The 22,440-nt window shown below is 37.3% G+C and overlaps 1 protein-coding gene across 12 annotated transcripts in view; it reads left to right on the top strand.

The window, feature by feature from the left end:
- SIL1 (SIL1 nucleotide exchange factor) overlaps positions 1-22,440 on the top strand; it is a 356,026-nt gene that overhangs the window by 258,624 nt on the left and 74,962 nt on the right. For all 12 annotated transcript variants that reach the window (XM_007473687.2, XM_056811367.1, XM_056811363.1 and 9 more), the window contains one exon: positions 8,340-8,461. In XM_007473687.2, coding sequence (XP_007473749.1) covers positions 8,340-8,461 — 122 coding nt within the window. The remainder of the gene's footprint in view (positions 1-8,339; positions 8,462-22,440) is intronic.

The following is a 22,440-nucleotide window of genomic DNA, read 5'->3' as shown; positions in this document are numbered from 1 at the left end:
TTTTCAGGTAGTGTGGAGAGATTAAGAGGTAGCTGGCACAGGATGAAGATTGAAAAATGATCTTTGGATTTGAATCTCATTGTTCACCTTGAAAAGATTAATTAATTTCATTAAAAAAATAATTTTTTTAGCAGTCCTGGAATGTAGAAACTAAGTCTTATTATTGTCTAGAAGTGGAGATTTTAGACTAAATGTATTTTGCATTATATGCTGCCCTGATTAGATCATATCCAGAATACTGTGTTTGTTCCTGAAGGACCCTAATGAGTCACATCATGTCCAGAGAAGAATGACCAGGATTATTAAAAGGACTAGAAGTTATACTGCATGATGCTGAAGGAAGTCTAATTGGAAAGATTACTGGATTTGGAATTAGGAGGTCTGTGTTCACATCTGCCACTTTACTCTTTCTGACCTTGGACAAGCCCATTTTCTTATCTGTTCTGGGTAGTGGAGAGTATTAGAGCCCTGGGCTTCTATTCTAGGACATTGCCATCCACACTGTAGAGTTTTCTTAACCAAAAGTAGACATGGTGACCCAGAAAGTAAAAGCATCTACAATGAAACCCAGTTAAAAAGAGCAGCTTAGGCTAATGAAAATGATGATTCCATATGAATTGAGAATTTTATTAAGTTGATTCCTTAGGGATAGACCAACTCCCTCCATGGCTTCTGTTTTATTGTTTGACTAAAGACATTAAAAAAAAGTCAACTATGAAAGAGAACCCGGAATTTGGTTCCTAGTTCATTCTAATGGGATTAATAAGAGCACCTACTTCATGGGGTTGGTGTGAGGATCAAATGAGATATAGTAAGTGAAGCACTTTGCAAATCAGGTTTTTTCACAAGTCGATTCAACAAGCATTTATTTATTAAGCACCTTTTTTATACTAAGCATCATGTTAGGCATGGTGAATACAAATAAGGCAAAAAGAAAGTCTTTCCTCTCAAGGAACTTACTAATTTATGACTCAAAAGGAAAGTGAACAGCCCGGAGGGAGGGAATAAGGAAGGAAGTGGTCACAAGATAGAAAGATTGGTGAGTTAGGAGCAGAATAGAGTGAGAAGTGAGCCATGGATGGCCTCAGGTACCTTCTTCAAAAAAGTTTTTATTGATGTTTTCTGTTTCTTACATCACTCTAGTTGTCCTCTCTCCTTCCCAGAGAGTCATTCCATACACACATAGTATTTTATAGAGAGGTAAATAATCAGCACAACTGGTCATATATTGAAAAAGTCTAAAAACATGTTCAGTAGGAAATATCTGTGGGCCTCTCACCTCCACAACAGGATAGGTTGAGGTGACTTCTCCCATCTCTTCATTTGATTTCCTGCTTGTCTTTATAATTTTGTTAGATTCATTTTTGATTTATTTTTTTCATGAGTCATTCTTTCCATTTACTTTGTTGTAGTCACAGTGTGTATTGTTTTCTTAGCTTTTCTTACTTCATTCTGCATCCATTCATATAGCTCTTTCCTTGCTTCTCTGTATTCCTCACACACTTCATTTCTTATAGTGCAATAATACTCCATTATATTCATGTACACAATTTGTTTAACTATTCTTCACCTGCTGGGCATCAACTTTGTTTCTGATTCTTAGCTATCACAAATAGTGCTGCCATAAATGTTTTGGATTGTATGGGAACTTTCTTCTTTACCAATGGCTTCTTTTGGGTTTAAACCCAGTAATGGAATCTTTGATTCAAAAGGAAATTAATATTTTAGTCACTTTATTTACATAATTCCAAACTGCTTTCCCAAATGATTGTACCATTTAGATTTAATGGAACTTACAGGAAATAAAAGATCAGAGGCTTAAGCCACTCCAAGTACCCCCCAATATATAGATTTAGCACAAATATAATGATTCCTTAATAATTTAGTTTAAATTGTTAGAAATCTTACATATTTATGAGTAAGGTAGGGAATACTAGCAGTTACGAAAGTGTGTTAATAGATGTGTTTGGAGTAGAAAGGAGAAAAGTCAAGGGGCTCTAGTGTCTTGTCAAAGTAGGTCTCTGCCCTATGGGTTTCCAATCACTGTATTTATGTAGATAATGGTTAATTCTCTGCTCCATTTGCTGTCATTAAAGGGGAATCTTTTGTCTTTGGGGAAACAAATGGCCTTTCTAATAAAGATCCATTATCTCATCTTGGAATGTTAATTGACCCCAGTGCTTTGAAGCAACTTAGAGAGCAGAATGAAGTTTAATCTTTGTTGAAGAATTTTAGCCTGGCTGTGGTTATGCCAAGTAACAGACTTTGAAGTAACCTTTGTACAGATTGGAGTCAGCTTCCAGTTCTTCTACATTGAAAGACAGCCACAAAATCTTAGGTGTTAGATGTCCTTTACAAGTTCCAGACTCTGTGGGGCTTGAAGATCTTCAGAGAAGGAGAATTTCTCCCTTCTAGTGTCCATGTTTCTTTTGGGTACCTCTAATTTTGGGGAGATTTTTTGTATCGTCAAACTTAAATTGACCTCTGCAACTTATACATATTGTTTCTGGTTCTATCCCCATAAGACTAAGCAGAAGAATATCTCATGCCTTTCAAATACTTGAACAGTTATTGGGTTCTCCCCATTTCATTCTGCTCACTTTTCTTTGCTTCAGTTTGACGTTGTCATTCCTGGGTGCCTTGCAGATCCCAGTCTGAGCATGATACTCCTAAATTGTCTAAACAGGGCTGTGCAGCACAAGACAACTAACCCTCATTCTGTGTACTTCTTGTTCAATTTTTTGGTTGCAATTGATTCATACTGAATTTCATCTGCTAAAATTTCAAAATCTTCTTCATGTAAAAACTACAGATATAAAACTTGTATATTTGATTTTCTTTTGAAACCAAGTGTAGGGATTTATACTCATTCTTATTTATTAGATTATTTTTATTATTCTATTGTTATCATTTATTCTCATTATTAAATTTGGGGAACAGCTATATGACTCAGTGATTAGAGAGACAGGCCTAGAGACAGGAGGTTCTGAGTTCAAATTTGACTCCAGATACTTCCTAGCAGTGTGATCCTGGGCAAGTCACTTAACCCCAATTGTCTAGTCCTTATCACTCTTCTGCTTTGGAACTGATACTGAGTACTAATTCTCAGACAGCCATTAAGGGTTTTTAAAAGTTATTAGATTTGGCACATTGTGCTATCTAAAATTTTTCAGATTTCTATTTGTTATTTCATTGTTTTAATTCTCCCCTTCAACTTTATGTCAACTGTAAATTTGGTAATTATTCTATCCATGCCTTCATAATAATAATCTACTTGGATATAACAATTGAAGCATTTTTCTCATAACCCTATGAGGGCTATTAAAACAAGTATTGGTAGCCACATTTTGTACTTGAGGAAATTTATGTTAATTGATTTATTATGGACTGAATACATGTTTTTTTTTTAATACATGGTTTTTTAAAAAAAAAGCAGTTTATTTCTTTTTTCAATTAACAAACATCTCTCTCCTGCTTCCCTTTCTGCATTGAAAAATAAACAAACATAAAACCCAAACCCATATTCATGATCAATAATAATGAATTCCCTTATTTTGCCATCTATTACCTCCTGTCAGGAGTTGGATTGCATGTTCTAGAATTCTGCTTGTTCATTGCATCAACATTCTAAAATCTTTCTGCATTAATTTATTTTTTCTCCTGCCCCTCTTCAAGTGGATAAAAAACCAGAACTTTTATAATAAATATATATATTTAACAAAACAAATGACTACATACTTCATGTCTAAAAATGTGTCTCATTCTGTATCTATCACATATATCAGGAGGTGAGTATTATAAACCCTTATCTGCCCTCTGGAATCAAGGTTGATTAGTTATTAAATCTTTCAAAGTTGTTTATTTTTACAGTATTGTGTTGATGTATAAATTATCCTTTAGGTTCTTATCACTTCACCCTGCATCATTTCTGGGACTTACCTTCCCTGGTTTCTCTGATTTCCCTTTTGCCTTTTTTTATATCACAATAATAGTCCATTACAGTCATAAACTATAATTTATCCAGCAAATTCTGCTTTTAAGGGACAGCCCCATAGTATTTTAAAAAAAATGCTGCCACAAATATTTTTATACACATTGGCCCTTTTTTTCTCCTTTTCTTTGATTTCTCTTAGGTATAGATCTACTAGTGATATTAATGGGACTCAGGCTATACAGTTTAGTAACTTTTTGGACATAATTCTAAATTGGACATATTCTAAACAGAATAAATGTACCAGTTCACAGCTCTACCAACGAGTATATTAATGTGACTGTTTTCTTATGGCTCTTCTAACATTTGTTATATTCATTTATTGTCATTTTTGCCAATCTGATGGGTGTGAAGTAGAATTTCAGAGTTGTTTTAGTTTGTATTTCTCCAATTATTAGTAATTGGAGGGTCTTTTTTTTTTCCACATAGCTATTGAGCATTTGTATGTCTTCCTTTGGAAATTGTCTGTTCATATCCTTTGGTCAGAAAAACTTGCTTTTTTCCCCCTCGTTAAACAACTAGTAAATGCTTCTCCTGCCTATAAGTCCAGAATATTTTCCATAATCTTCCACTACCACTCTTTAGTCATTAATAAAAATGTTTACTAACTCAAGACCAAGGACAAATCTTGGGATGCACCATTAGAAAACTCTCACCAAAATGACATTGATCCATTAATAACTTAATTCTGGTTAATGCAAATAATAGTGAATCTACCTTTCTGAACTCTATGCTCCTTTATTTTAGTGCCCCCCTACCTTGTCCCCCACCTTTTATTTCCAAAACTTTTTACCTTATGATACCTAGCATCATTTCTAAGACAGAAGAATGACAAGGGCTAGGCAGTTGGGGTTAGGCCCAAGATCTGAGGACAAATTTGGACCCAGGTCCTCCCAACTCCAGGCATGGTACATAGTTACTCCTTAGTAGCCTTTCCAAAAAATGGTATAAAATTAATCTTGCATGACTTGTTTTTGGTGAAATCATTAGCTCAACTGTCACCTCTGCCGATTCATTCATTTTTTTCTACACTAAGCTTTATCCAGGTATGGTGTTATGAACTCAATGAAGCCAACTAGGTTGAATCTTTATCACTTTCTCAGTTTTCTTGAACTTCAACTCTCTGTTAATCCTTTTCGTTCTGCTTGCCTCTGGATGATCTTTCTTCTTGGCAGGGAACAGTACAAACCAAATAAAGTGGTAGTTTGTTTTTATCCTTCATTATCTATTACTATTGCTCTATTCACATTGAGCTAAAATTTTGGCCATTATTTGACTTGTTCTTTTAGGTGTGTAGTGTTAAATTGGCAATAGCACAGAACTACTAAAGTAGTCAGAAAAATCAGGTCTTTAATCAGGAAAGGGATAAGTCCAATATTTGGCCCTTTACTCAGAGCCTGACACCAAAACAGGGTCTACGCCCAGGGACTCTAAGGACAATATCCCTGAGAGTGACACTGTGCTAAGTGACAGCTCCAAATGACAAAAGAACTTGGGGGACTTATATACATTCTGAGTAACCCAGGGAGAGGGAAATATGATTGATTGACATTACCATGGCTACAAGGAAATGGGAGTGTCCAAACTACATTGGTAGGACAACATCAGGCTTGGGAAAGGAACCATAATCAGAGGCTAGGGTTTAAGGGAATGGACTATTTACAATGGACACCAAAAGGATGGTCCCTCCCCAGGGTTAGTCTTCTAGGAACAGGGCCTGATACAATGGGGAAAAGACTACTAAGACAAAGAGGGTACTTGGCATTTACTTAGCCTCACCTAACTGGGATTATCCCTTAGGATCCTTTATTGGTCTGAAACTGCTAGTCTGAAATTCCCTTCAAGGTGGATTCTCATGGTAACAAGGACAGACTTGAGGTCTCCAGCTTTCAAGCTAACTAAATTTGGGGTTCTCTTGAATTCCCCTTTGACAGTAGCAATCCTCTGTTTTAATTTTCTTTATTTTCAGTCATTTTCAGTTATATCTGTGTCTTTGTGACCCCATTTGGGGTTTTCTTGGTAAAGATACTAGAATGTTTTGCCATTTCCTTCTCATGCTTATTTTACAGATGAGAAAACTGAAGCAAGCAGGGTTAAGTGATTTGCCCAGGGTCACATAGCTAGTTAGTGGCTGAGGCCATATTTGAACTCAAGAGGAATTTTCCTGACTCCAAGTTTTGGCACTCTGTCCACTGCACCACCTAGCTGCCCCTTTTATCTTCTTATTCAACTTTTTTCCTTCTGAGATTTAAAAAAAATCTTAATTGGCCATTTAGTTATCCTTGTTCACTCAGATATTGATTTCTTCATGCCTTTTCTTCCTCAGTGAAGTAATTTGTGGTTGTTTCATTGGAATTTCATTTTTGAGTGCTTTTCATAAACACCAATATAGCCAGTGATCCTCATGTTATTGTGTGCACTTCTCTCTTGGAGACAAAATGTCTGTACTCTTAGTCTTTTTTTAAATAAAATTTTTATTGGTATTTTGTTTTTCAAATCATCATAATTATCCATGCCATTCTTCTTGAGTTCTCAAAGAGCTACCCCTTATAGCAAATATTATTTTTTTAAAGCCTTGCCCTTCTCCCAAACCCCCTTCACAAAAGAAGAGAAAGAAGAGAAAAAACCCTAGCACTTCTCAATATGTTGGAAACATGAACTTAACTCCATGAAGAGGTGGGTTGGTGGGGAGAGTTTCGTCCCACATCTATTCATTTGAATTGTATTTGATCTTTATAATTTTGTCACATTCACTTAAAGAATAATTAAGCTATTAGTGTTATCAGAAGGACTTCTAACCCTTCCTGTCTCAGAGAGCCATCCTATATAATATAGAGTTTTTTAGAGAGGGGGAAAAAATCAGCATAAATAATTGATATATTGAAAAAAGCTTCAAACATGTACAGTGTTTAATACCTGTGGACCTCCCAGCTCCATGAAAGGGTGAGTTGTAAGTGATCTTCCATATAAGTTTGTTCAAGTACTGTTTGATCTGTTTTTTTAATATTTACTTTTAATTTTTTGGAGTGTAATTGTTTCTTCCCTTTATAATGTTGTAGTTACTGCATGTATTATTTTTTTTTGCTATGCTTCCTTCCTGTAGGGTTTTGGTTATAATGAATCATGAAGGCATTAAAAAAATACATGGACTAGACTTAAGGATATATTTTTAATATTCCATGATTAATTTCTGAATCCTAAAATTGGGTTGGGCTCAAATTTTGTGGAACTCAAACCTCTAGTATTGTCTTCTGCCTGGAAGACTGGCATGCAATTTCTATAGCTTCTTTGTCAAAGACAAAGTCACACTCAATATATGTGTCAAAGACACACTCAATATCTGAATGAGATGGTGCCAGTGCTCTGGAGGAAGAAGGACTTTCAAATGAGCTTCTGGTCTAGGCACTGGCTATACCATTGTCTTGGTATCCATTTCTTTATCTTGTAATTGATTGCTAATATTTCTGCCAAGCCACCTGTTTGATTGACATCCTGCAACCCCCATTGCTACTGTCCTTAATAAAGGCAGTTCATCTTAGTCACTCTCTGATCTCTTACCATCTGAGGATCATCATTCTGCTTTACTTCACTCTACCTCAGTTAATATAGATCTTTCTATGCTTTTCTGTATTCATCACATATGTGATTTCCCACAGCACAGTAGTATTCCATTTATATTTATGTACCACAATCTGTTTAGCCATTTCCTATTTGATGGACATGTGTTTTGCTTTCAGTTCTTTGCTATCACAGAAATTGCTGCTATAAATATTCTGTTGTATATAGGGACTTTCTTATCAATGGTTCCTTGGGGTATAAACCCAGTAAATGAATCTCAAAGGGTGTGGACATTTTGTTCTTTACTAGCTTCTGCCTAGCTCTTTGATTTTGTCCCTCCAGTAGGATTCTTGCTCAGCCTGAGTCATTGATTGAGAGTCAGTGCTATCTTTTATATTGATGTTAGTCTCTAATGCCTCAGAAAAGCCAGGCAGAAGCAAGAAGCATGATGACATTTCCACCCCACCCTGTAATGTATACTTTCTGTGTTAATAGCATACATATGAGGAGTTCATTCATATGAGAAATAAAATTTGAACCATAATCATACTGCTGAAATTACTCAGAATGTATTTGTCATTAGGTCCAGAGTGATACATATTTGATGTTAGATGAATGCACTTTTCTAATTAGTCCAAAGGTCACCATCATTCTTGGTATTTTTTAAATTTATGTGTGACCTATTTTTAACTTTTATTTTTGGCCATATAGAAAAAAAATGGATGTGAGAAAATTGTTCTTAATTTGAATAGTTGAGATTCCCTTATAGAAACACTGTCTTCATTTGCAGATGGATAATGCCCGGGACCTGCTCTCCTTTGGGGGTCTTCAGGTGGTGATCAATGGGCTCAACAGTACTGAGGACTTGGTGAAGGAATATTCTGCCTTTGTGTTAGGTGCTGCCTTCTCCAGGTAAGCTCCAGGGTAGGGACTGCCATTTAGATGGTCAGTATCAAAATAACATTTTTGACATTTCTGTCCACCTGGGGAGAGGTCTATAATAAGTCCTCTAGTCCTTAGTAGCGTCATTTCCAACTTCAGTTCTGGGTATTCCCCTGGGAGAGGTAATGAAGAACTTGTTCCTCCCTTTTATTGCACAGAATATAGAGTCCCTCTCTTCCTTTAAGGTATGGTTCAGAAGGAGAAAAAGGCAGTTCAAGCATCATCTTCTACAGAAAGTATCAGTGTTCTGTCTCCTGAACTACCTTGTATTTATAGTTCCTAGAAGCAGCACAGTGGATAGTCCATTAGGCCTTGAATCAGGAAGACCTGAGTTCCAATTCAGCCTCAGGTACTTAACTGGCTGTGTGATCTTGAGCAAGTCACCTTTGTCTGCCTTAGTTTCCTTATCCATAAAATGAGGGTACTTATCTCCCAGGGGTTTCTGTGAGGATCCAATGAGATAATATTTGTAAAGTATGACATGGAATAGACAATAAATACTTTCTCCCTCCCTTTTATATATTTGTTATCTTAATTAAAATGTGAACTTCTGCCAAGTAGGGTTTTTTTTTTCTCCATTCTTGGTACTTGTATCTTCAGCCTTTGGCATGTACCTGGTACATAGTAGGTAAAGTGAAGTTTTCCCTGATATCAGGCCCAAATTCATACTTTAGACTTGCTTATGCCCTCTAAGGCCAAGCAACAATGTAATCCTTCATATAACAGCTCTTCAGATTCATGAAGACAAAAACTATCATACCTTTTCCCACCCCCACTCCCAACTTCTCTTTTCCATGCCCAATCCTCATAGAACTTGTACTCAAGACCTTCCCCCCTTTAGTTCCCTTCCTGGACACTGGGCAGCTCATCATTGTCATTCTTGTTCTTTCAGAACTGCCCCCAGGGTTCCATGTATTGTGACAGGGGCATAGCACAGAGGAATTTATTCCTCTCTTTATGGAGCCCAATATTGCAATGGCTTGTTGGCCTGCTATGTCACCTGGCTTATGCACATTCAGGTGCCAATTCTCTTTAGTCTCCAGATCTTTTTTCAGAATAATTGCTCTTTAACTATTGTATTAGCCTCAAGTGACTGTGAATTTTTCAACATCTCTTCTGCATCATGACTGTTTTTCCTAGCCCATATTATATATCTATATCTATATATATGTATATATATTTATGCATATAAATATATAGTTAGATGCTTTGTACCACATTTCTAGGGCATAAAGTGAATAAAACATTTAGAATGGCAGCATTTGGACAGAGGGCATAAATTCTTAGAAATGTGCTATTGACAGGTAATCAGTATCTGACCAGGGAATCTGAGGAATCAGTTTCCTAAAGGACAGGAGTAGCTAATGGTGGCTCAGTGGATTGAGAGCAGGTTCATAGATAGGAGGTCCTGGATTCAAATCTACTCATATACTTCCTAGCTGTATGATCCTGGAAGTCACTTAACCCCCATTGCCTGATCCTTATCACTCTCTTCTACCTTGGAACAAATGGACAGTATTGATTTTAAGATGGAAGATAAGGGTTTAAAAAAATAAAAGGACATAAACTCTGATTTGTTTCTTATCAGAGAGCCAGAAAGCCATGGTATAGGAGGGATAGTTATTTTCTAGGTAAGTTTCTTAGAAAGAGTTGTTGAGAATTGTGGGACTATCCCAGTGTTCCTCTCATGAGGAAGATCAGGTTATCTTTATATCACAATTCAGGACCATGATTCTTCCTGCCTATGAAACCTGCCAGGAATAAATTTCTTTCAGTCCTTTGCATAAAGACACCCTTCTGGCCACAACAATAACATTTGGGTGAGAAATTGCTCCAGATATCTACCTATTGAGAATTTTATAGGAAAAAATCTTCTTTTGTGTTTATTTCTCTTCTTTAAACTGATTAGTCAGAATTTGGTTCTGTTTAAAACTTACTAAGAGTCTGATAATTCTTAGTGAAAGGGCAACAAGATTGGGCAACATCCTGAGGAGGAATTGGAAGTGCCATGGGAAGCTGCCTTTTTCATTTGTTTTACCCCATAATAGCCTTTTCAAATGTTGATCCCTAGACTGAAGGCTGAGCACTTGGCTTCTGAAACATGTGAATAGTTTTCTCAGAGGTAACTGAGGCTAGTCACTTCACGATGGTAGTTATTTACTCCTTACCGTTTGTAACTCCCTCTTCCTCAGTTTATAGGGTAAACTAGTTTATAGCTAGTGATAAAAGAGGAAATTCTAATCTCACCTTATAATAAATGAGGGAATTCTAATTTCACCTTAATCCTCAGGTTCATCACTTTTTATAATGAAACAAAGGGAAATGAAAATCACACACACACAAAGGCACAGAGAAATTAAATGAGGACAAGAAAAGGGATTTCTAGTTTCTGACTTCAACCTCTCCTAAGTCAAAGGACTTATTCTTGTGGCCTTTAAAAGCCATTAAGCTTTCTGAAGTCCTGGACTCATTCAATTATTTCTTTTCCCATTGCATTAACTAAAATGTGAACAAGCCAAACATTATTAGTGTCTTTCTAGGTCTTCTTTGGGAACCTTTTCAGTAATTCTGAGCCCCTTGTTAGAGCCATCACTTTCAAAGCTTCAACAAAGAAGTCCCTTGCAGCTACTTGTGGAAATACATTTCTTGTGAGAAAATGTCTAGTGTCCTGTTCTTATGGAATATTTAAGGGGACTAACCCACCGAGTCACAAAACAGTTGGATGAGGCCTTTTGATCTCCATAACTCACCAAGGGGCTATGTCAGTACACAGTGTTATTAGGACTTTCCAGTGATTGTATTAGCATAAGAGCATGTTAACATTTATTCAGTGTTGCTAAAATTTAAATAGAGATAAATATAAAATATTACAATTTCATGTTTGGTTGCAACAGACTGCTGCATGCAAAATGATTTGGCACTGCTTTTGATGGTCCATTGGAGTGCCATTAGGGTGATAGCACAGTAATATCAAAGCTATCTGAATACTGGTGGCAGAATCCCCAATATCCTGAAAATGTCAATGTTTTATGCAAACAGGAACTTTAAGAATGGTAAGAATGTCTCCTCCTAGAGAAGGAGACCTTTAGTGCTCCTTTGTGATTTATAAGAAACCCTGCCCCCTCTTTTAAAATCTACATTTCTTCTCAAGTATTGTATTTTGAAGCAAAAATTAAACATTCTGGGACATCATTTCCTAGAAATATGGTGCAAAGTTTCTGTATATAAGATATAGGTTTGGAAAAAGTCATGGTGCCGAAGAAATGGAAAATTTTGCAGTCATTTGAGGCTAATATAGAATGGTTGAACAACAGTTAGTCTGATAAAAGTCCAGTTAGTGGAATTATAAAAGTCTAGGGCTAGAAAAATCCTCTAGAGGCCATTTAGTTTTCTCCCTTTCTTTTTCTTCCTTTTTTCCTTTTTAATCTCAGAACTGAATTACACCTAAACTCACACTATTCTCTGTCCAGAGTCTGTACCTACAGGTAGACCATGTAGGCAGATTATTTCCTCAATGCAACTGACCACCCTTTCTCTCTAGAATTATTATACATTGCTAGTTTTCTCATGAAACGATATTCTTTTCTTTATTCCTCTCCTACCTCTCTTCCTTTGGCTGTCTCTTATACCTGAAAGGCAATTCCTCCTTATTTCCATTTCATTTCCTTCAAGATGAGGTAAAATACTGTTTTCTACATGAAATTTTTTCCTGATATTCCTTGTTGCTATTGCCCTCATTCCCCAACTTCCTGATCTTTATTGTGTGTTCATTCTTTATGTGGGCATCTAGATGGCATAGTAGGCAGAGTGCCAGATCGGGAGTCAGGAAGACCTGTGTTCAAATTTGACCTCAGGCACTTACTAGCTTATGTAATCAGGCCACTTAACCCTGTTTGCCTCAATTTCCTCATCTGCCAAATGGGCTGGAGAAGGAAATGGAAAACTGTGTTTTTGCCAAATGGGGTCATGAGAGCAGATATGACTAGAAACAACTAAACAACATTCATTTTTTGAAAAATTTTTTTTTATTTTTAAAACCCTTACTTTCCATTTTAGAATCAATACTATGTATTGGTTCCAAGGCAGAAGAGCAGTAAGGGCTCAAAAGGCAATGGGGATCAAGTGACTTGCCCAGGGTCACACAGCTAGAAAGTGTCTGAGGTCAAATTTGAACCCAGGACCTCCTGTCTCTTGGCTTGGCTCTCAATCTACTGAGCCACTTAACTGCCCCCAACAAAATTCTTTCTATACTTATGTATGTGCATGATGTCTTCCTTGACAGACTATAAGCTCTGTGAGTATCTCCTATTTCATTTTCTTTTTTCTTTGTGTTTCTACCACAAGGCTGAACACAGAGCAAACAATAAAATCTTTGATCAGTTTTAAACTTAATTATTATAAATAATTATGCATCTTTCATGCCAGAGAGTCATGTTAGGTGTTGAGTTTGAAAGTCCATTGTGTCACAGTTAAGGCTCAGAGCTTCTAGCATCCATAGTATGCAGAGTATGGGCAGTTTTTCAGTGTTGTCTACAGTGCTGAAATCTCATGTTTTGTCTCTATTTTCCCCTTATGTTTCTGCCTTTTTTGGCTTGTACCTACTGTTGTTATGCTTTTTTCCTTAGCTTTAACCAAAATCCTAATTTCTACATTGGTTAACATACATTTGTTATACCATTTATAAAGATGCTTATGTTAAGTTATATGTTTCTTAATGTTAACAGGATCTGATTCAGGTTTGTTGGGACCCTGCCTGTTCCTTGTTCATTGCCTACCTCATGGCCCTTCAGTGGTCAGTCAAAAGCTATGCCAGGTCATTTTGCATGCAGTAGTTTGGAACCAGAACACAGTATTATTACATTCTTATGTTGATTTCTATTTAAATATTTGTGACACTGGAATTTTATTTGCATAGTTGGATTAATTGTGTAATAAGGTCTCCATATCCCCCAAGTTGATTTTTCTTCCAATCATCTGACTAGTGTGAAACACAGTTGATCCGCAGATGGAGGATTTGACTATATGCATCTCTCCTTAGTCATTCTCCTTGATCTGTTTGCAGATGCTACCTCATATCCCTGATGTTCTCTGAGAGCTTGAAATCAACAGGCTTTCCCCTCCCACCCCCCATCTCTCTGTTGTTCTTTTAGTCTGTCAATTAGGGTGTCTCCTCTGAGGTTTCACATACTTTCCCTTCAAATGATAAGACCAATAACTCTTACAAGTTCCATTCTCGTTTCTGTAGTCTACTTATTAACCTCCAAGATAAGTCTGCCCTTTTCTAGTCCCTGTAGCATCAGCTTTTTCCTTCCTCTCTCTCCATCCTTCTTTGGCAGTCTTATTTTTCAACTTTCTTATAACGTGGTTGTCTCACAACTATACGTGATCAAAACAATTAAATTTGAAGAAGGAATTGGAAGATCTTTCTCTCTGCCCACCCTACCACCCCTTAAGTGAAAGGGCCTCCCAGTGATATATTTTCCCTCTCCCAGCAGATCTCTATCATCTCTGCCATTGAGAGTTTTAGTGAGTTACTTGGGGCTCTGAGAAAAGCGAGTGTCTGGTACAAACCTACCCTTTCTTGGCTCTGAGACTAACTCTCACTTCACTGCCCCATGTTGCCTTTCTCCTCATTTTTATAGATTATCAGCTAGTTCCAGCCTCAGAAGATAGGTTGTGGCATTGCAAAGGGGGCAGTACTTGAAACCCTGGGAAATGCTGGGACAGGCCACATTACTTTTATGCACCTCAGCTTCTTCCTCCATAAATTTGGGGATTGGTCTGGATGACTGACTTCTGTGACTTCTACCTCTAAGTTTATGATCTTGTCACTGTTTAAAATTTAATGTAGTGGGGGCAGCTAGGTAGCTCAGTGGATTGAGAGTCAGGCCCAGAGATGGGTTCAAATCTGGCTTCAGACACTTCTTAGATGTGTGACCCTGGGCAAATCACCTAACTGCCATTGTCTAGCCCTCACCGCTTTTCTGCCTTGGAACCAATACTTGATTCCAAGACGGAAAGGTAAGGGTTATTAAAAAAAATTAGTATCCATACTTTATTTGGCAATGAAGAGTAAACCTAGCCTTATTGAGAGCCTGGAAGATATAAGCCAGGAATTTGAAAGATGTCGTAGTTTGGGAAAATTAACATTTTACTAAAAATTAATGTGTGTCCCTCTTGGTCCCTGCTTTACCAATATAGGCAAGGTGATGGAGAGAAAATGTTTATAGGTAATAAAGAGAATGTGGGAAAGATTTTATGTAATAAGTTACTTAGCCACTTTTTATGGTTGGCCCACACTATTAGTTAACTGAAATAAAAGCAAATTCAAAGTCTCATTAAAAAATAAAAAGAACTTCAACTATTAACAGATATAAATAGGGAAAAGGACTGGAAATGTTACCTCAAGAGAGGAATGAGATTTCAGCTGGGAACCTCCCAGGTGAGGAAACTTTCCATCAGTGCAAGGTTTTATGGACGAATAGACCTGATGTTTAAGTCCCTTCTCAGCAATATATGGCTGTAGAATATTATAAAGAGTACATGGTGGTTAAGTAATTTGGTTTAGAACTTTCCACATTTTCTTTGGAACTTTAATCTTTAAAAAATTTTTATTCTATTAGATTTTATATCATATTTGTTTCCAAATATATTTCTCCTTTCCTATTCAAGAGCTATCCCTTACACAAAGACTAGAAACAAACAAAAACGTTCAGTAAAAATTTTCAACCTTTTGCCAACATATACTATATTCCCCTCCCATAGTCTCCTATCTCCAGGGGAAAAAAAAGAGAGAGAGATGCACTTTCCTCATATCTTTTAGGGTTATTGGTCATTATAATTACCCAGTATTATCATTGCATAGCAGTAGATTCAGTTTCCATTTATATTGTCACATCATCACAAAATAGTTATATTGTTGCATATTGTTTTCAAATGCTTACTTTGCATTATTACTTTGCCTTATCAGCAACTATTTTATGTTAATTTGAGAAATAGGAATTATTTTCAAATATGTTATAAAGACTGAAAGCTACCCTACAGTTCAGTGTCAGTGTGGATGTCAAAACCATAGCTTCATATCTTAACAATGACCTTCATTTGTTCAAGCAAAAGACATTTAATTAGATATCATAGCAAATTAAGTGACAAAAAAGAGATTTCCTCCCATTCAGCATTGTGGTACACTTTCACTGATTACCACCCAAAAGAATGAGGATGAACACAACTAGGGAAAGATATGTGGGAATCAGGAGGCCTAGGTTCTAGGGATGCCTTTGCTATCAGCTAGCTTTATGACCTAGTCTCATGGTGGCAAACCTATGGAACACCTGCCAGAAGAGACACTCAAGACACTCTCTGTAGGCACACTTGCCATTGCCCCAGCTCAGAGTTTGCCAAAGTTCATTACTATAAATCCAGAGGTACACGGGGTTAGGTTGCTCCCTTTGCCAGAGGACATTTCTCATATCACCTGCCCCTCTAAAATGTCCATCATCACTGACCTAGAGCCATTGTCATATAGAAGGAGGGAACAGGTATTTAAGCATTTATTAATCATCCACTATATTCCAGATATAGCACTATCAAGTATCACACAGATATCTCATTTTATTGTCTGCCAACCCTGGGAGGAATGTATCACTATTATCCCCACTTTACAATAGAGGAAACTTAGGCAGGTAGAGGTTAAGTGACAAGGGTCACATAGCTAATAAGTACTCCAGGCTAGATTTAAACTCATTTCTTCCTGACTCCAAGCTTAATGATTTATCCATTGTGCCACCTAGCAGCCATAGGGTGTGTAGTGGCGTAATAAGCCTCTTCTTGTCAAGAGGAAAAGAAATACATTATTGTGGAGCACAGACTGTGAGCCACAACATTCATCTAGGAAGCCAGCCAAAAACAGAAAACAGAATCTCCATTATAATCTTGTCTGAATTTCTGTTTTGATTTGAATTCCTGGCCCCAGTCAACTCTTTGACATTGGGTTAGAAAGCCTTTTTAGATTTTTGTCTGCTTTTCTTGAAATCAAGGAAGTGGTCCAGGGATGAGGATGAGAGAATGTTTCCTGGATACTCTTTTGCAGCTTTCCAAATGGTCCCTGCTTGGCATGCAGATGAACCTGGGGCAAAGCAGAAGGTCCATCCACCTCACTTTCTTCCATATTCATGCCATTATTATGCATACCTGTCAGCAATAAAATTACTTGCTTGATTAAAGATTTCATTGAAGCATGTCTTCTATTCATAACAATGTTATTTTTAGAAAGACCAAAATTAAACAATGACCACTTATTTACTTGTTGACAAGTCTTCATAATAAAGGCAGAAATGTAGAACAATAGTAGACCATATTTCTCATAATACTTGAGTTCTTCCTCCCAATTTTATTTTTGTGTCAATCAAAGAACATTATTCGAGCTAACTTTTTTCTCTTCACCATTGCAGTGAATCTATCATTCAGTCAATAAGCATTTGTCAAGGGCCTTCTGTATATTTAACCACTCTAGTAAGTACTAAAGATACAAAAAGAAGCAAAAGACAGCTCCTGCTTTCTAGGAGCTCACAATCCAATGGGGAAGAAACAAGTAAACAAGCAAAAGCAATATCTACCTGTCTTTCTGTCTGTACACATATACAGTTGTATAGTCATATATGCATACATACATACACAAACTCTATACATGAGAAATGTGAAATAAAAAAGAGGGGAAACTTTAGAATTAAGAGGTTAGGAAAGGTTTCCTGTAGAAGATAAGATTCTACTTGAGACTTAAAGGGGAAACCAGGGAAGTCAGTAGGTTATGATGAGTAGATATAGCCAGAAAATATGCCTTGACCAAAAAAATGGAGTTTCTTATTTGAGGGACAGTGAGGAGGCCAGTGTCCCTGAATGGAAGAGTGCATGGCAAGGAGCCTTGGACAGATGGGGGAATCTGGGTCAGGAAGAGCTTTGAACACCAGAGAATTTTGTACTTGATCCTAGAGGTTATAGGGAGCCACTGGAATTTATTGAGTAGCAAGCCCCACCTCTTTATTAGGAAAATCGGGGACTTCCGGGTAAACATGGAGGCAATCTAGATGTAGGACCCTTCCTCTCCTCACCACCTACCATTATAGACTACCTCAAAAAGCCAAAAAAACCAAAATCATATGAACGAAGAGACTCTACAGTAGGGCGCAACTTTGAAGGTACATGGGATTTGGGCATTTCCACACCATAAGGGGCTGAAAAAGCTTCCACCCAAATGTGAGCTGATCTACCCTCCCTCACCCCATCTATGGAGCCAGAGTCAGAGCCAGCGCATGCTAGAATCAGTGAGTGAGCGAGGGGCACCTCTGGAGCGAGTGAGGGGCACCTCTGGGTCCTTGGCAGCTGACGGAGACCACCGAGGACCTACCCCTGAGAGCAGCTAGACCTGAAGCCCCAGCAGGCAGAGGAGCACAGACCATGGGTGCTGGCAGGGATATAGCAGAGAGAGGGACAGCAAACAGCTGAAGCTGCAGAGACTCAAGAGCTGGCCTAAGCCAAAATCCTTGCTCCTTAGCTCCATACACAGGGAGCCTGCCCATCTCACTCAGATTTCTAACTGAAATGGGAAGGAAAAACCACCACAGTAATGGCAAACAGTGCCCAGGAACAACAACTTCCCAACACCAAGGAAAACAAGAAGAAGGGGTTGACCCTGGATAATTTTTAGGGAGGAAAAACCCAGGCTACAGAGGAAATAGAAAAGGAAATACAAATAAATGCGCCAAAACCTTCCAAAAAGTGGAAATTGTCCATAAGTTCTTGAAGAATTTAAATTGGAGCTTATCAAAAAGATGGAAGCCTTCCGACAAGAAAAGCGGGAGATAGTTCAAAAAGAAAATAACAGTTTAAAGGACACGAACTCCCAATTGGAGAAACAGCTAGAAGCCACGAAAAACAGGATAGACCAAATTGAAAAGGAAAACCAATCTTTAAAGACCAGAATTAGGCAACTGGAAAACAATGATCTTGCAAAACAGCAAGAATTAATAAAGCAAAGTCAAAAGAATGACAAAATAGAAGAAAACATAAAATATCACTGAAAAGATGATGGGTCAGGAAAACAGAACTAGGAGAGACAATTTGAGAATCATTGGCCTACCTGAAAAGTCATAAATAAACAGAAATCTTGACATCATACTACAAGAAATTATCCAAGAAAACTGCCCTGATATTCTTCAACAAGGGGGGAAAATAGACATTGAAAGAGTCCATAGAACACCCTCTATAGTAAATCCTCAAAAGACAACTCCCAGGAATGTAATTGCCAAATTCAAGAGCTTCCAAGCTAAGGAGAAAATGTTACAAGAATCCAAAAAGAGAAAATTCAGATGTCAAGGAAAACCAATCAAAGTTATACAAGATCTGGCAGCTTCCACACTAAAGGACCGCAAGGCTTGGAACATGATATTCAGAAAGGCAAGAGAATTGGGTCTTCAAGGATCACCTATCCATCAAAACTGACTATATACTTCCAGGGCAAAGTATGGGCATTCAACAAAATGGAAGATTTCCAAGTATTTGTAAAGAAAAGACCAGAACTATGTGGAAAGTTTGATATCCAAACACAAAGATCAAGAGAAACATGAAAAGGTAAATAAGAAAGAGAGGGAAAGGAGGAAAATGTTTTTATTCAAACTTTCTTCTTTAAGGGATTCAATGAGATAAAATTATTTATATTAGTATATGGGGAAAATGTTTTTTGTAACTCTCAAAAATTATATTCAGTATTATAGTAATTAGAGGAATCATTCACAGGAAGAGATTGGGGTAATAAGTGCTATAAATTGATAGGCAAAAAATAAAAGGAAAAGAGAGGGGGGAACCGAAGATGGCACCAAGAGATACTTGAAGAAATAAAATAAATAGGATAAGCTTTATCACACAAATATACACATGGGAAGGGGAGGGGAAGAATAGTCTTATAAGAAGGAGAGGAAGAGGGTGCTAATAGATAATACTTAAACCTTACTCTCAGTGAAATCAATTCTGAGAGGGAAGAGCATCTAGATCCATTGGGGTATTGAATTCTATCTTACCCTACAGGGAAAGTAAGAAGGGGAAACTAAGGGGGATGGAGGGAGCACAAAAAGGGAGAGAAAAAGAGGGGGGAGAGAACTTAACAGGCTGTGAAAAAACAAGAAGGGAACAAAAAGGGAAGGGCCAGAAAGAGAAGCTTATTAAAGGAAGGGATTAGGGGGACTGATTAAAAGCAAACCATTGGTTTTAAAAGATATAGCAAAAGAAGAAAGGACAGAACTAGGAGGGGATATCAAAATTCTGGGGAATACACAAGTGACAATTATAACTTTGAATGTGAATGGGATGAACTCACCCATAAAACAAAAACAAATAGGAGAGTGGATTAGAAATCAAAATCCTACCATATGTTGTCTACAAGAAACACACCTGAGTTGGGTAGACACTCACTAGGTTAGAATTAAAGGTTGGAGCAAAACCTATTGGGCTTCAACTGACAGAAAGAAGGCAGGAATTGCAATCATGATATCTGACAAAGCCAAAGTAAAAATAGATCTGATTAAAAGGAAAGTCACTTTTTTTGCCTGAATGGAGGATGGATTGCTGTGGAGAGAGATTTGAGGCAGGCAGACCCACCAGTGGGCTATTGCAGTAGCCCAGGAAATGAGGAGACGAGAGCCTGCACTAGAATAGTAGCAGTTTCAAAGGAGTGGAGAAAGAGAAGGGCAGGCAAATTTGAGAAATGTTGTAAAGGTGAGGTTGAGAGGTTTTAGCATATAGTCATAGGATTAGAGGTTGAGACATAGAGACGAGTAGAGAGTTAGAGCCAGGTTGCTGAGAGGCTGTTGCCTCCTCCAGCAATAGGAAAGTTGTGGGGAGAAGATTTAGGGAAAAGGATTATGTGTTCAATTTTGGACATCTTGATTTCTGAAAGGTAGTTGTAAATGGGACGTTGGAGGTCAGCAGAGAGGTTAGGGCAGGATAGGTAAATTGGAGAATCATTATCATAGATATAGTAATTAAAGCCATGAAACTGGATGGGAATTGCCAAGCAAAGTAGTATAGAAGGAGGAGAGAAGCCCTGGAACAGGTACCCCTATAAGATACTTAAGGTTAGAGGGTTTGGCCTGGGTAAGAATCTAGCCAAAGAGGCTGAGGAAGGGTCAGTATTATTTATTCTGCTTGTAGGTCTATTAAACCATAGTTTTCCTTATAGGGGTCATGTAGATTATATAATGAATTTTTGCCAGTTTTGGGAAATTGCCTTTGAAGATATCTTCCAAATAGTGTTTATGTTAATTAATTTTTCCGAATCCTCTGGGATAGCAATAATTCTGATATTTCTGGGCTCATTTTCTACATTTGAACTTTCAGTACTTCCTGTGTTTTTCTGAGCCTACATTTCTAGATACTCTATATTGTGTGTAATTCACTATTATAAATCAGTTGGTTGTTTCTCTGGATTTTTGTGGCTTTCTAATCTCCATGTTGGGTTTTTTAAAATTGTTTTGTCTTGTTGGGTTTTTTTTGGAAGGGAGGGAAGTACATCTTTAAATTCTTGCTTGGTTTTCTGTGAATTTTTACTTTTATTTGTCCTTGTTCTTAGCATTGCTATGATTTCTTTTTATATGAAATTTATCCACATAAGATGTTTTGTTTCAGTATATCTTGAGTGATTTCCTATTTCTGGGGCTTCTGGTACCTTAGTTAAGTGAATATAATTAATTATAGCAACACTATCATTCATTTTTGAAAATTTTGGTTCATTTTCATCTTTATATTTTTTGTAGTTGTTTTCTTAAATGTTCCTTTGGGTGTGTGAAGTATCTTGATTCTCTTCAGTCCTCTTATAGCCCCAATAAGCAGCTGTTGAATTAAAGGTCTTTTTCCTTTGTGCCAGGCATAGGGGTGTGTGTACATGGGTTTCAGAGTTAATAAATACTTGCCAAATTTAGTTTATAGTCTGATCTTTATTAAACAGCTGGGTGGCTCAATGGATTGAGAGCCAGGCCTAGAGATGGGAGGTCCTGGGTTCAATTTGACCTCTGACACTTCCTGTGTGACCCTGGGCAAGTCACTTAACCCTAGATGTTATTGATTTTCTGCCTTCGAACTGAAAGTTAATATTGATTCTAAGACAAGAAGGTAAAAATTAAAAAATTGAGAGATTTTTCCATCTACTGGGAACATTCCTCTTCACATTTTGGATTTCTTATTTACTTACCCACCTTTCAGTTTTTTCCCCACGATAGTATGGAACAATTTGGCTTCTAGGGCCTTTGCTTTGAGATTTGTCAGAACCAGATCAGTTCAGAATACTGGTTTTTCTATTGACGCAGTCTGGAGCATGTTTGCACATCACTTAAAATGTCCATTTGCTCTGTTTGCCCTAAAGTCTCTGAGTAACTTATGTTTGTACATACATAATACCCTCCCATTAATAAGGCTTGCCCACTGTCTTGTGACTTGTATTGCTTTTAAACATCTTCTATTATTGGCAAATGTAGATTGATGATTTAGACTGTGAATGAGGGCAGAGACTATTTTCCACCCATGTATCTCTAACACTTATTGCAGTGCCTGGCATGTAGTAGGCACTTAATAAATACTTGGCTTGATGAACCTTTTTTTTAATAGGAGGAAGGGCATATAAAAGGTTCTAGGTACTCATCGAAGATGGACATTGTCTGGTCATTTGTTTCTGTATTGTCCTGCTTTTTAAGTTGATGATGATTTTGCTTCCCTAATATGATTTGACCCTTGAAACTGGAAATAGCCACCAGGGAGATACTGTGACTGAAAAAATATATAGCATTAGGTGGAATGACGACAGGACTATGAATAAAGAAATATTCTGGAACAGATTCTGAAGCTTTTCTGGTCTCTGGAACCTATATTTATTTTATCCAAATCCAGTCTTACTTTTCCAGTGCTAC

The sequence above is a fragment of the Monodelphis domestica genome, chromosome 1, assembly GCF_027887165.1.
Source record: "Monodelphis domestica isolate mMonDom1 chromosome 1, mMonDom1.pri, whole genome shotgun sequence".
In the NCBI taxonomy this organism is placed as follows: Eukaryota; Metazoa; Chordata; class Mammalia; order Didelphimorphia; family Didelphidae; genus Monodelphis; species Monodelphis domestica.
Note: the sequence above shows the minus strand (reverse complement) of the source record. Positions and strands in the feature narration are given on the sequence as shown.